Raw genomic sequence first — 14886 nt, forward strand, 5'->3', positions numbered from 1 at the left:
TATTTCCAGCTAAGAAACCTTGCAGTATTAATAGGTACCATGTGGCCTAATGCCTATTATTAAAGAGGCATAAATGACAGAAGAGGCACATCCTCTCTTAAACAGCTAATTGTTCTCATGCCATATCTAATGCTTTGATTGATGTCATAAATTTACTATCCACTGAACAAAGGTGTGGGTATTTAACTATCAGTTGCTGCGCAAACAAAAGGCTTAATCCTCATTCTGATTCAAATGTTGGCTGCAGTGAAAGCGAAAACTAAACATCACCTGACATGAAATGTGCCAGTCAAACAGATGCAGCCTTAAGGATGACTGGTGCTTTTAAAAAGGTCCCGGCTCAAAGGTACAAAGGTCTTCCAAGCCTTTACCAGGAACAGAAGCATGCACGTCAATCCACTGGAATTACAGTGCGGTCCAGGGGATGAGTATTGGGCATGGACGTTAAGTGACTGGCTTCCAACAGCAGCCTGCATGGTCTGGAAAAAGAATTTATTCTTCATTTATAAAATGGGCATCAAAATGACCTTAGCAGATTTTATAAGAGGCTTTGGGCTTTGGGAGGGAAGGGGAAATGCTGCTGCAAAATGCACTAAATTCTCTGTCTCCACACCATGTGCAGGTGGAAAAATGGGATAATTTAAGTGAATCGGTTGGGCAGAGTGGGGTGTTGCTTGCTTTCATTTTCACTGGTACCTATGTGGCTGTTCTGGCAATGAATCACCTCTTGACAGCCTTTGCTCCACCTGCAAATGCCCTGGACTGACACTATGGATTGTATCCAACTAAGGCTTGGGGGGCGGGAAGGGTGAAAGTTAGTTACCGTATTTTTCGCCCCATAAGACGCACCGGCCCATAAGACGCACCTAGTTTTTTGGGGGGGAAATAAAGGAAAAAAATTTTATTTCCCCCCCAGGTGCGCTGCGCTACACCAGGAGCTTGGGGCGTGCGGAGCTCAGCGCGCCCCAAGCTTCTGCGTGCAGGCAAGGTCTCCGCTAGCGTGGGAGAGCCGGGCGCCTCTCCCAGGGCTAGCGGACCCCTGCGCTAATCCAGAAGCTTGGGACGAGCTGAGGTCAGCGCGCCCCAAGCTTCTGCGTGCGCGCAAGCAGTCCGCTATCCTTGGGAAAGCCGCGGGGCTCTCCCAGGGCTAGCGGATCGCTGCGCTACACCAGGAGCTTGGGGCGTGCTGAGCTCAGCGCGCCCCAAGCTTCTAGGTGCGCGCAAGCAGTCCGCTGCCGCCCCAAGCCTCGCGCACCCGGTGGGACCTCCTGCCGGGTGCGCGAGGCTTGCAGACACTCGCCCGAAGCAGGGAGAGCCCTCCCCAGGGCTCCCCGTGCTTCGGGCGACAGGCTGCCTCCCCAAGCCTCGCGCACCGGGCGGGACCTCCTGCCGGGTGCGCGAGGCTTGCAGACACTCGCCCGAAGCAGGGAGAGCCCTCCGGAGGGCTCCCCGTGCTTCGGGCGACAGGCTGCCGCCCCAAGCCTCGCGCACCGGGCGGGACCTCCTGCCGGGCGCGCGAGGCTTGCTGGCATTCGCCCGAAGCAGGGAGAGCCCTCCGGAGGGCTCCCCGTGCTTCGGGCGACGGGCTGCCGCCCCAAGCCTCGCGCACCGGGCGGGACCTCCTGCCGGGCGCGCGAGGCTTGCAGGCATTCGCCCGAAGCAGGGAGAGCCCTCCGGAGGGCTCCCCATGCTTCGGGCGACGGGCTGCCGCCCCAAGCCTCGCGCACCGGGCGGGACCTCCTGCCGGGCGCGCGAGGCTTGCAGGCATTCGCCCGAAGCAGGGAGAGCCCTCCCCAGGGCTCCCCGTGCTTCGGGCGACAGGCTGCCGCCCCAAGCCTCGCGCACCGGGCGGGACCTCCTGCCGGGCGCGCGAGGCTTGCAGGCATTCGCCCGAAGCAGGGAGAGCCCTCCGGAGGGCTCCCCGTGCTTCGGGCGACGGGCTGCCGCCCCAAGCCTCGCGCACCGGGCGGGACCTCCTGCCGGGTGCGCGAGGCTTGCAGGCATTCGCCCGAAGCAGGGAGAGCCCTCCGGAGGGCTCCCCGTGCTTCGGGCGACAGGCTGCCGCCCCAAGCCTTGCGCACCCGGTGGGACCTCCTGCCGGGCGCGCGAGGATTGCAGGCATTCGCCCCATAAGACGCACCCCGATTTCCCCTTCATTTTTGGAGGGGAAAAAGTGCGTCTTATGGGGCGAAAAATACGGTATTCATTTCAGTGGGTCTACAACTGCATTTGATAATGCCACACTAAATGGATATCTGCAGAGAAAATGGCAACCACAGTCCCCATCATTAGTGCTGCTGTGCTCAGCTTTCCTACAAAGCCTTTGGATCATCTGCTTAGTTATAGTAAGGTGGAGACTAAGCCAGAGTATGTGTAATTGAAATAGTCACACATTCTTCCTCTGCCTTCATCTTCCCTTTCCCCTGTTGCTTCTTGTGCCTATTTTAGATTGAAAACCCTTCAGGTAGGGACTTTTTATTTGCAGACCAGGCTGTACATTGAAAGTTCTGCATAAATGGTGATGGTCATTTCCATGGTCATCTGCACCATTCAAGGAGCTTATTTAAGATGAAACTCACAACTATTATTTTTGCTGGAGCTAAATGGCAACAGGAGTCAACCTGAGTTTCTATATGGACACAGCAGTCATCGTGTAAAGAGTTAAGATGCAACTTCATCATTGTCCCCCATTAGCATGAGTTGGATGTGCTGCTGTAATTTTAGTAGCCTTTAGAATCATGTATTTGATTCATTTGGTCTTCAAAGATCTGTGCTGTATCTTTCCCTGTTTCCTGAAAGAAAACCAATTTTTTAAAAAACCCTTCCACTGCAAATGTTAGAGATGGAAGAAAAAGTTATTAGGCCATCCAATCTGTTTCTCCTTACATTCTTTTTCCATACTTTTGTCCAATCTAATTCTAAAAATTGCAAGCAATAGCATTTCCACCACAACTTTGATCCTAACTTTCTAACGTTATTATTTTTTAAAGCAGGCAAGCTGTAACAGGCTTGCCCAAACTCTCACAAGAACACTGTATAACTAGCAGCACATAATCTGTGACGACAGACAGTATTGCAGCTTACAAACACACTGAAGACTTGGGTTGGGGGGCATGTAAGCAACGAATGCTGATGCGTAGATCCCAAATACTCACAAGCTACTATATGGGGACTGTGGAGTTTTGGAGTCTTGCCAAGGGCAACAATGTTTTTAAATACCATCTGAGAATGACTTCAAGCTAAGAAAAGTTCCCAGAGAAGTATAATGTAAATAAATTCAGCTTGCTTTTAAAGAGCAGAAAAATACAATTCTATTAGCTGACAGCCATGGGTGACACTTGCGTAACACAGAGAAGAGCTTGCATTATCCCTACTATTTACTAGCAGTGTGTGTGTGGTGAGGCAGAGATGTGGATTTGCCCTACCAAAATTGGGAGGGATGCAGCTTACCTGGATGGGTATAGAGTGGGGAAGGATGTTGCCAAGCTAGGACTGTACGGGTACCAGTGGAAATCCAGCATCCAGGTAAGCTGAGGTGAGGTCAGTGTGGGTGGCTCCATATTCCTGCCCCACCACACTGGCTGCTACTGCTATTATTCACCTATATATTCACCTATATTTAAAAAGTCTTTTTTATTCCTTATCCAGCATGCAAAAGCAATCAGGAGAAAGCTTCATAGCAACCAATTTTCCCACCCCTTTCCCAGACAAACAAACACTTGGCTTGACCCTGGAAGAGCACTTTGATGTCCATGACTATATAGCATGGACATCAAAGTGCCCTTCTAGGCCTCGGCCCAGTGTACCTGAAGGAGTGTCTCTACCCCCATTGTTCAGCCCGGACACTGAGGTCCAGTGCCGAAGGCCTTCTGGCGGTTCCCTCACTGAGAGAAGTGAGGTTACAGGGAACCAGACAGAGGGCCTTCTTGGTAGTGGTGCCCGCCCATCAGATGTCAAAGAAATAAACAACTACCTGACTATCAGGGAAGTTTTTAATGTTTGATATTTTATTGTGTTTTTAATATTCTCTTGGGAGCCGCCCGGAGTGGCTGGGGAAACCCAGCCAGATGGGCGGGGTATAAATAAATTGTAGTTGTTGTTGATGATGTGAGTTGGTAGCCAGTGTGAGGACTGCATTTGGCCACGAGAGAAAATGGTCACATGATGGCTTCCCCATACATCCAAGGCACAATTCACACACATGAATGGTGATATGGACAGCGGTTTGCAAAGGCGAATGGCATAGGTGCCGTTGGCCAGAAATATTTGGAAACCATCTTCCCCTAGGAAGAGAAATGGTAGAATAATGGAGCAGGAAATCTTCTCTGTACATAATGGTTTCTTTCAAGCTTATAAAACCACACAGTGCAGGCAGGGATGAGTGGGGATTTTGCTTGGTCTGCATTTTTAAGCAGACTGACCTGATTCACACTTCATACGGTTCTGGATTTCTGTCTCAAGGTTCTGCCCTAATGGCACCATTGTTCCATCTTGGGGTCTGTTTCTTCATCACACTACAGCAAGGCAGGGGACCTTTTTAATTAGCCCAGGGGTCACATTCCCTTCTGGTAGCTTTCCTGGGGCGATATGCCATTGCCAGGTCAGAGCAACAAATGCAAACTTTGTCTTTGGTAGCCCAGTTTCTTCACGTTGACACATTTCTCTCCATCCTCCAAACAAGCAAGTAACCAATGTTATCAGAGTCCAAGGACACATTTCAGCCAAGCAAAAACACTCACGGAGGGTGCAAGACAGGGCTGGTGAGGGGTGTGGTTTGTGAGAGTGTTTGGTCTGGGGAGATTCCCAAGACTCAGAGGATGACATTTGGCTCATGGGGCTGAGGGTCTGTATCCCTGCTATGAAATTTTAGCTACTGGCATTTCTAGACAGATGTGTACACATGGGAAACCCAGAGCATCTAAGCAAGTAAATAGCTGTATTGTAACTGCAGCCCTGTTGATGCCACTGAGCTGTTCACATGCATATAAATATTGCTATATTAAAAGTTTTATATATACACTTTTGGGACAGGCATCCTAGGCAGGCTATCCCAGCCTAGAAAGATCACATGGTTATCTGAGGTTATTTTAAAAACAGGAAAATAAACACTAAATTTCAGTCTCATATTTCCTGAGCTGATGATTCTTTTAGGAAGAGCTGAACAGCAACTATTTCCTGGCCTGATCCCCATTAAGATGACGGCTCTTTGCCAGTTGAAGGATCTCAGTGGAATTTGAATGCATCCTGACTATAAATACATTCTGTAGGTTATCAGGTAGAAATAAACAAGACAGTTTTGCTCATGTTTCCCATTAATTCAAAATGCACAGATCATCACCCATTTTTTCTTCCCCATGCCCTGCTTCCCCAAATAATCAGAAAACTACTTTTTTGCACATATTTGCTACATTACTTTTTTTTATTTCTACAGTTGGAAGTTTTCATAGATATAAAATTTGGAAAGTCTTTTCAAATGCCCATCTTTTAAAATTGGTTAGGGGGGAAGCCAGTTCTCCTAGAACAACTTTAGAGAGGGTCAAATTATATGCAAAAAGCAAATGCACACAAATGCTCTTCTTGCTTCGCTCTGGTTGCATTATCAGGGGGGAGCTCTGTGTGTGCGCATGTGTGCACAGAGGCTTAGGAATCACATTGTTCAATTACTTTCTTTTTTTTTAATGTGCAACATGAGCACAACGTTGAGAGAAGACATGAAGTCTGTGTGCAAGCAATGAGAATCAAATGAGCGTTTATAGTGCAACAACCTTACTGCACAGAAAAGCCCCCCCCCCCCAGCTTTTTACATTAAGCCTGACAACTGATTGCTTTGGGTTGACATTTACCTGCGCTAGCTATGGTATCAAATAGACTGTGTGACATACCATGAGCAGCTGCAACAACAACACCAACAGAAGCAACATGTGTTGTTGGGCCTTTGGTTTCCAGGTGCTTGAGACACAGCAGATGTTTCTTCATTTTGTGGCTGTTGCCTTTTTCTCATTTCAGCTACTTCAGCACCCCAGTGGCTACAAGAACACAGACATAAAAGAACATGAAGGAAACGCAACCTGCATTTGTGCTCTTTCTAAATTGAAGCCAACGGCTCACGCCCTCTTTCAACTTCAAAATACAAATCAAAGCATCGGCGTGACATCCTGTCTGCCACTTTGTGTCTCAGGTGAAGTGGGATTTCCAGGGACCCTAAGTGGGAGGAAGGAATGCAGAAAAGAAGCTACACGGAAGGTAAGGAGTACAGGGCAAATTTCCATCTGCCAGTCTCCATCTCCCTAAACCTTTCTGGAAGCAAAGATGGCCTCTAGACTTAATCAGGAGAACAGGGAAAGGAGTTCAAAGGGCTCCCTCTTCAATGTGCATTCCTGAAAAATGGTTCCCTCTCCAGCAAATATGTTTTCTGTAGTGATGTGGGGAGAAGGGCAGATATCTTTCACTGCCAGAAAGGTTTTGAAGTGTGGATCTGGGGAGATAGTGCTTCAGGGTTGCTTGCCACAAGGCTTAACACCTAAAAGATGTTCACAGATCCCATCTTGCTGTTTTATATTCCTTTGGTTTAAGAAAGTCTTTTTGTTACCCATGTTCAGTGGTACACATCTCACAGTTTGTATAGCACTTGGTAGTGTTTAAGATGCCAATGACAATGTGACTATCACAGCTTTTCCGTCTTTCTTTTCTTTTTGCAGAGAAAGAATGTCACTGAAGACACACAGACATATTCCCTGTTTTACTCTAAACAGCGTGGCAATATATGCCTTACTTTGCAGAGGAACATCCTCTATTTGAAGGGCTGGCCAGATGAAGCCCAGTTTTAAAGAAAAAAGAATGGAGAGCAGGAGCCTGAAATTTATTTTATATTTTTTTATATATTTTTTTATTTTATTTTATTGCACACAATAAAATCCCTTTATTGGCGAGCACCTGGTCAGTCTTCCACACTATGATGAGATGTATTCTAATTCTATCTCATTTATAAAATTATTTCTAAATTTGCACTTAGGCACGTAAATTAGCTAAGGTACATCTGTGTTCTAGTTTCCCCCTTTTTTGGTAATATATTTGCTGGCAGTTTCTTTTTCTTTTTTTGCAGTGCTTAAGTGGCCACTCTTCTGGGTTCATATAAAAGTAGATATTGTACCCACGCAACATGGACAATACTACTTTCACAATTTGATTGTGAACCTGGAACAATTTGTGAAAAATGAAATCAATGTGCCTCATTGCTTCTCACTATGTTGCCTGCCGGATCTTTGCCAATCTCACTGGTTTTTGTTATTGCAAGCAGAAAACATATATTGCAAGCCCTGGTGAAGCACCATAAGTCACGGATAGGTTGAATTCTGCTGGATATGTCATATCTATCTGTACAATAAAGTTAAAATTGGTTAACTCTGAGAATTTCTTCACAAGGAATTATGAAATACACTGCTGAAAAAGTGACAATTTGAAGAGGAAAAGTTTGTGGGGAAATATCAGTTAAATTCTTCAGGGGAGCAAACTCTTATCTGATAAAGTACCTGGTTTTAATAATTATTTTAACTGTGTAATATATTTAATTCTGTGTTATCTGTTCTACTTATTGGAATGGCTTTGTAAAAATGTTAGACATTTTCTCTTATATATATAAAATCAAACTGTTAAGGTGCCCAGTTCAGAAACCTCAAGACTTATTTCATTGTAATTTGGCTGGCTTTATCCACTATGCCTGAAAATTTCATTCACTTCTCCCCAAAAGGGGAAAAAGCAATACCCATTTTAAAAAATTCTGAAATCATCAATGGGGGGTGGGGGCAGGAGCGGGACGGTGAAATGAAATGAATCTTTGTTTTTCCTGAAGCAGACTTGGCCTGGAACCTTAAGCTGAATTGAGCAGCATCTGAAGCGATTTGGACTGAGCTGAACTGTTTTGGAAAAGCCAGATTAGGGTCTGAGCTGCATTTTGAAGTTGATGCACAAAAATACCACATTTTTCTCATGGCAGGGTAGGCATTTCTCTCTCTCTGGGAGTTGTTATTTTGAAACCTCTGCAACTCGATTAATGAAATCTACAAAATTTAGTAGTCGGACAGAGGAGAAAACAACCTCCCCAGGAAGCCCAAACCTATGCATATTTATACAAAGAAATAACTCCTTTTGAATTCAACAAGAATTGCACCTAAGTAAGTTTGCATATGATTTCTAACTTAGATATGAAGTTCCATGCCACAGCTTGACTATTTACTTAAGATTCATTAACACCCGAAACACTGGAAACCGCAACAGAGAAGCACAAGCCTCTATACTGTTGATGACAACACCACCCTTCTCTCAATATTGTGCTGCTGTTTTCACTTAGTGAGTCAATCATTCAATTGTGCCAACAATGGCCAGTGTTAAACAACAGAAACAAGCGAGAGAAAAGTTTTATTATCATTATTATTATTCACAGGCCAAGAGAGTCGCGTGATTTTTTATAATTAAACCACAAGCTATCTCCTGAGGCTTGGTTCTCCATAAAGTGAAGCCCCACAGAAGCTTGTTACCATATTTAGGGAGAATTAATTATCACAGACTGCACTCTGCCCACAGAAGTAATTAGCAAAATAAAAAATAAAAAAAATAAAAAAAATCCCCATGCTCACACAGCAATGCCTTGGGATGGGACCTTGGAAGATCCACACCTGGTACCAGGAATGTTAGCTTCTTCCTTGTATCCATGCAGATTCTCAGACCTTCACATAACTAGGCACAACTCTATGACTAGCAAAGTGCAACAGACAATTTCTGAGTTGAACAATTGCCTTGCCGACTAGAAAGCAACTCCATTATATTATTTACTTTCTATATACTTCCATTACACAAATCCAGAACCGGAATAGTGAATCATCTAAAGAATCCTATCTAAATACACCCTATCACCTGTATTTTATCGGCACACAGAACTGCACCTACCCTCCGCTGACCCCCTCCATCCACTTCCACTATGGTTACAGTCCTCTGTTTATTACACTTGTGCCCCATTTGACCTCCAGAAAGCTCAAATCAGTAAGTATTCCTGCTCAGCCTGCTTAGCTTTGGCAGCATAACTGCATCATCCAATTTGAGAGCATCTTTTGGGCCTAAATAAAGTTCTCTACCCATTTTAAACCAGTCTAATACCAAGCCATCGAGATTCCCCCCCCCCCAACAAAGTGCCATGACCACAAGTTTCAGGCATTCCACTTTTGCCTCAGGCGTAGAGATTTGTCTAAACCCAGTGTGCCCTCCATCTTTCCATCTAGCAAGAGAGGTCTGCCAATAGTAAATTTGCATATACTTATCAAATAAGTAAAGGTTGGGACAAGTGGAAAGGAAAAATAAACATTTATTCATAACGGGGAAAAATACCTCTAAATGTGCTGTTCTTTTTTTCTTTCTTTCTTTTTATTAATGTTCATGCTTCAAGGTGACAAAATGGCATAGGTCAGTAATTTAGACCTGGAATATTTCTCCTTGGCCCCAAGGGAACTTGCTTTGATCCAGGTTTCCTTGAAGAGGACCATTCAAATAACACCATGAAAGCCTCCTGGCAGAAGTCACAAATTTAAACACTCTCTTTCAGCTTCCACATGCTGTGCAGGTTATTGCTCTCCTCTGCAAGTAACACTTGGTTTGCCCTTTGAATAGACCTTAAAAAGGCAATGACAAGCCCAAGCCTTGTGGTAGAAAAGGTAACAGAACTGCATGTATATTCCCCAAATGAAAACTGGCGTGGCATGAAATTATTGTGGTGGAAACTATTCTGGAAGGAATGAATATATCTTGGGGAAAATATGAGAAAAGCAAAAGATCCTAGAAAAGAGTCCAGTAAGCTGAGTCCATGTCAGGGAAAAAGGTGGATAACAACAACAACAACAACAACAACAACAACAACAACAACAACAACAATAATAATGGCACTCTGTGGAATGAATTTCTCCCACATCTTGTCTTTCCTGCAGAGGTAGTCAAAGGGAGGTTGACTACCCCACTATCCTCCACATCATCACCATAATATTTATTTATATCCTGCTGTTTTATCTGTCAGGGACTCAAGGCGGCTTACAGATAGAATAGGAAGAGCTAAAACATAGGGGGGAGGGACAGCGGTGGAGCAAGCTGATCGGGCGCCTGGGGCGGCATGTGTGCCCTGCACCCAAGGGCGGGGCCAGCTGCCAGTGGGGCGGGACGAGCTGGGGCAGGACTCTCTGCGGGTCCTCCGAGGAGTCTGCCTGCCTCCTCTCACTCAGCTGCCCTACAGCTGAGGGGGAGGCGGCGGGCGGACCGTTTGGGGCATCGCAGAGCATGCGTGTGCCCAAGCCACTGCGTCACTCCCAGGAGAGATGCATGGCTCGAGCGTGCTGCAGTCCCAGCAGTGAGTGCCACCCGGCATTTTGTCACCTCCCTCAGTGGTGACACCTGGGGTGACCCGCTCCCACCGTACCCCCTTCCTCCGCCCCTGGGGAGGGAATCACTAAAAAACAATCAATCTGCCCTGCATCACACTCTTTTGGAGCTTAAATTTAAGTAGGAGAATTTTCAAAATTAATCCAGAACTTTGCAGTAGCCTTCGGTTAATTTATGCTCCATCCCGCCTCCATTTATCAATGTGCATGGAATACTTCCCTCCAGTATGATTTTCGGCTGGAAGTTTTCCATTTCTGAAAACGCATTCTTTCTTTAAATTGTTTAGTAACAAAATGAATGGCTACGGTGCCAGTCTAAAGGTGTAGGTAACTCCCCTCCCCCCAAAAAACCTGCTATTTCTATTAAAGCAGGTGGATGTCTAGAATCACAGGATTGGAGTTAGCCTTGAAGTCCTCTGCGGCCACATTCACATCATGCATTTAAAACACTCTGATACCACTTTAAAGGAGTCATGGCTCCTCCCAAAGAATCCTGAGAGTGGTAGTTTGTTAAGATGTTGAGAGTTGTGAGGAGACCCCTATACTCCTCCCAGAGCTACAGTTCTCAAAGTGGCTTAACAACCAGTCTCTCCACACAGGCCACCCTGGCCATTGCACTTTGTGAGAGGAATATGAAATACCACATTTTTCAAATAACACAACAATCAAGTTGGAGAAAACTAATCCCTTGCATATTTACCTGGAGATAGTCTTTGAACTCAGTAAGATTTAGCGGTAAATAAAGGAGCATATGTATCTGTTGAAAATCATGACACTCTTTCATGATTGGAGAGGAGAGAATGAGAGATCACAGATTAATCTGTAGCATATTTTCACTTCCAGCTCTCTACATGAAACGCTTACAAGTTTTAACTATTTTCCCTTTTTCTTGCTGCTACTTTTTTTCCTTTACTTGTAAAACAATTTGAATTTTGAAGTGTATGCTGCAAATAAAACAGACTCCTGTGATTTTGTATTCCTTTGAAGCTAATGAATGTGAAGGACTACAAAATTTGTTGTGATTATTCAAGGCATAAATCTCTATCATCTTTAAGTTCAAAGCTTTCGGGGGTGGGGAGTATCAAAACAAGGTATGCTCATCACAGAGACTGCTCTGGGTAATTCACATGCTTGTCGCGGTTAAATTGTTGTGTGCTGACTTTGAACACTAACGAATCAGAGCAGGATACCCAGATTTCATGCAAATGAATACGTGGCTGTAGCTGGCACTGCTCAGTCTTTTCCTTTAGCCAGGTAAGGAAGAGGTTCCATTGCAACCATCTACTACAAAGAAAACCAACAGGCCATGACAAAGTCAAGAACAATCATGGGATTTCTCCTTAATCCTCCCCTTGTGTGCCAGCTTTGCTGCTTTTATCTTGGTTTGTTTAATGAATTCATCATTTCCTATTACATCTGAACTGGGAAAATTTGGCTTAATTTTGGTTTACTAACCAGCATATAAAACCATGATCTTCTAGAGATACATTTGGGGAGAAAAAGATAAGAAATGCAAAGAAACAGAAAGTCGCCGCTTAATCTGTTAAATGCCCTAGATTGGGGCATGATACTTAGTTACAAAGAATCCGCAAATTTTCCAGTTTGTATTGAAGAAAACCCAAAAGGGATTCTTCTCCTTCTCATTGGTGCAGAGAGTCAGGCACATACACAGCACATGTTAATGGAATTATTATTATTATTATTATTATTATTATTATTATTATTATTATTAATGCTTATACCCCACCCATGGGACACCGGCTCCCTTGACCAATAAAGCGAGATGAGTGCCGCAACCCCAGAGTCGGCCATGACTGGACCTAATGGTCAGGGGTCCCTTTACCTTACCCCACCCATGTGACTGGGTTTATTCCATACTTACTGTATCTACTGAAAAAAAGTCACAAGTGAAATCTTATTAAGAGACGTCTTTGGACCTTATGCACTGACAGCTACCAGGAGAGGCAAAACCAAGCTCCAACTTTTCTTTGCACCCGCTCAGCAGACATTACATTGATTATTTGAGGCTCCTCTGAGTTCTGTCACATTCCAAAATTAGATGATGACCAGAGGCCTTCTCAGTTGTGTTACCACACATGTGGAATGCCCTTCCCAAGAAGGCTCATCTGACACTGTGCAATATGGTCTTCCGGACTAGGTGAAGACTTTTTAATTTTAATTTGACAGGGCTTAGCATCGCGAACTTTCAGTTTCATAGTTTCCATATCAAATTTAGTATCCTTCAAGTTGTTCCGATAAAAGTGTTCAGAAATCTCTTGGGGACAATGGATGCCTTTCCTCTTCCTTTCTTTATACACACCTCAAAAATATGTAGTATCTCTTGCTTTAGTGATGTTTAAGGAGATGAAGAAACTCCAAAGCTGCTTTCCAGTGATCTAATTCCATGACTAACTCTAGCCTATTTCTGTTTATTGCATCACTACTGACTAATCTCATACTCCAAAGATGTATATCAAGAATGGGCTATCCAAACTCAAACCTTCGTCCTTTAAATCCTGTGGGCACATTGAAATTACAGCACATAAATATTGTGGCTTGTCAGATCTGTGCAATTCCCAGCTCTCTAATCTTACCCTGAGTATTAGCACAAATTTGCAATCCCCTAGCTGAGCTATTATACAGGAAGCTATTAAGAAGTTCCTCCAATTGCAAAGGCAGGGGAAGTCAGCGTATCCACTTAATTTTGACAAATAGGACCCTCAAGATCAGTAGATGAGGCTGTTTAGAATGTTGTCTTTATAGACTGCTGAACAAACTATGACAAGAGTGTCAATTATCTTGCAGATTCTCCTATAAATCAGATTCAGTGCTAGGTCAGCATGTCTGAAATACTTATAGCTGAACAGAATACAGGTTCCCAAAACTGAATGGGGAAGTTAGTTTCTACAGCTGTCTATATGCAGCAATGCTGTCTATGCAGCAATGTATATTGTCAGTTCACAAGTCTCTTCAACTTTTTGGAAGATCAGTAGAGTAGGAGTTAGGAGCCTCTTGCCCTCTAAATGTTGCTGTACTACAACTCCCATTGGCCATGCTGACTGGAATTGCTGGGAGTTGGAGTCCAACAACATCTGGAAGGCTGAAGATTTCCTACCTATTTTTTAGAGGCTGAGCATTCCCCCTTTGTGGGCATCCATCTATCTTGGGAGACAATGGAGGACTGCGCCTATGGAGGTGAGGTCAAACTGTTGGAAGGTTGCAGCGCTTGCTGTAGCTATAGAGACTGATATAGAAGAGACATGTTTTATTGCAGCTGGGGCAGATGAAGGCATCCAGTTTTGCTGCTGCAGATGCACCATGGAATTTCTTCTATCTGTGCTCCTCCCAGCAGCCATTCCTTCTCTGGTCACTGCTATAGATACACAACCTGCCTGTCTCCAAGCACTGTGGTCATTTGCAAGGGATTCACACACAGCAGGGTTGATGTTGAGCACTCCTCTTATCCAAAGCTAAAATGGGCATCTCCTGATGTGGTTTTTTTTAATAATAATAATAATAGCAACAAACATAATTATGATTGTTACCCTCTTGCAAGGATGCCTACATTGAATACTTGGCAGCTATAATGCAGATCCGTTACAGTCAAACCTTGACTCTCAAATGCCTCTGTTTTGGAACGTTTCGGCTCCTGAACGCTGCAAACCCGGAAGTAAATGCTCCGGTTTTCTAACGTTTTTCAGAAGCTGAATGTCTGACACAGCTTCTGCTTGAGTACAGGAAGCTCCTGCAACCTCAGTTGTCAAACATTTCGGAAGCCGAATGGGCTTCCGGAACAGATTACGTTTGACAACCAAGCTTTGACTGTCATTGCAAAGGAACCATAGCTTAGGGTTGCTATATGGCTGGATCTTCCTGGACATTTTAGCGATTTCTGCCCAGACGCTGCTTCCAACTGCAGTATTCTGGATATGTCCGGGAAATTATGGATGTATGGTAACCCTACCATAGCCTGGTGACCCAGCACATGCTGAATGCCCCAGTTTCAGTCTCTAGTTTCTCCACTAGAGGTCATGGAAAAGTTTTCTGCCTGGCTTCCTGGAGAGGACAGCTGCCAATATGTGTGGGCAATACATAAATGGATGAATAGCCTAGCCTAGTACAGTGGTGCCTCGCAAGACAAAAATAATCCGTTCCGTGAGTCTCTTCGTCTAGCGGTTTTTTCGTCTTGCGAAGCAACCCTGTTAGCGGCTTAGTGGATTAGCGCTATTAGCGGTTTAGGGGCTATTAAAGGCTTAGCGGCTTAGCGGCTAAAAGGCTATTAGCGGCTTAGCGGCTTAGAAAAAGGGGGGGAGCGAAAAAAATCGCAAGACTTGCAAGACGTTTTCGTCTTGCGAAGCAAGCCCATAGGGAAATTCGTCTTGCGAAGCACATCGAAAAACGGAAAACCCTTTCATCTAGCGGGTTTTTCGTCTTGCGAGGCATTCGTCTTGAGGGGCACCACTGTGTAAAG

The 14886-nt window shown here is 44.7% G+C and overlaps 1 protein-coding gene across 7 annotated transcripts in view; it reads right to left on the reverse strand.

The window, feature by feature from the left end:
* The window catches only part of RGS17 (regulator of G protein signaling 17), a 64904-nt gene that overhangs the window by 19398 nt on the left and 30620 nt on the right, over positions 1-14886 (reverse strand). For 3 of the 7 annotated variants that reach the window (XM_081187242.1, XM_081187240.1, XM_081187241.1), the window contains exon 2: positions 5883-6026. The exons of 3 other annotated variants lie outside the window; for them this stretch is intronic. In XM_081187242.1, the coding sequence (XP_081043368.1) occupies positions 5883-6001 (119 nt within the window). In that variant the 5' untranslated portion in view covers positions 6002-6026. Of the gene's footprint in view, positions 1-5882; positions 6027-14886 lie in introns of those variants that run through there. One more of the 7 variants, XM_081187243.1, reaches the window with a different exon arrangement.

The sequence above is a fragment of the Podarcis bocagei genome, assembly GCF_964188305.1.
Source record: "Podarcis bocagei genome assembly, chromosome: 3".
Classification (NCBI taxonomy): domain Eukaryota; kingdom Metazoa; phylum Chordata; class Lepidosauria; order Squamata; family Lacertidae; genus Podarcis; species Podarcis bocagei.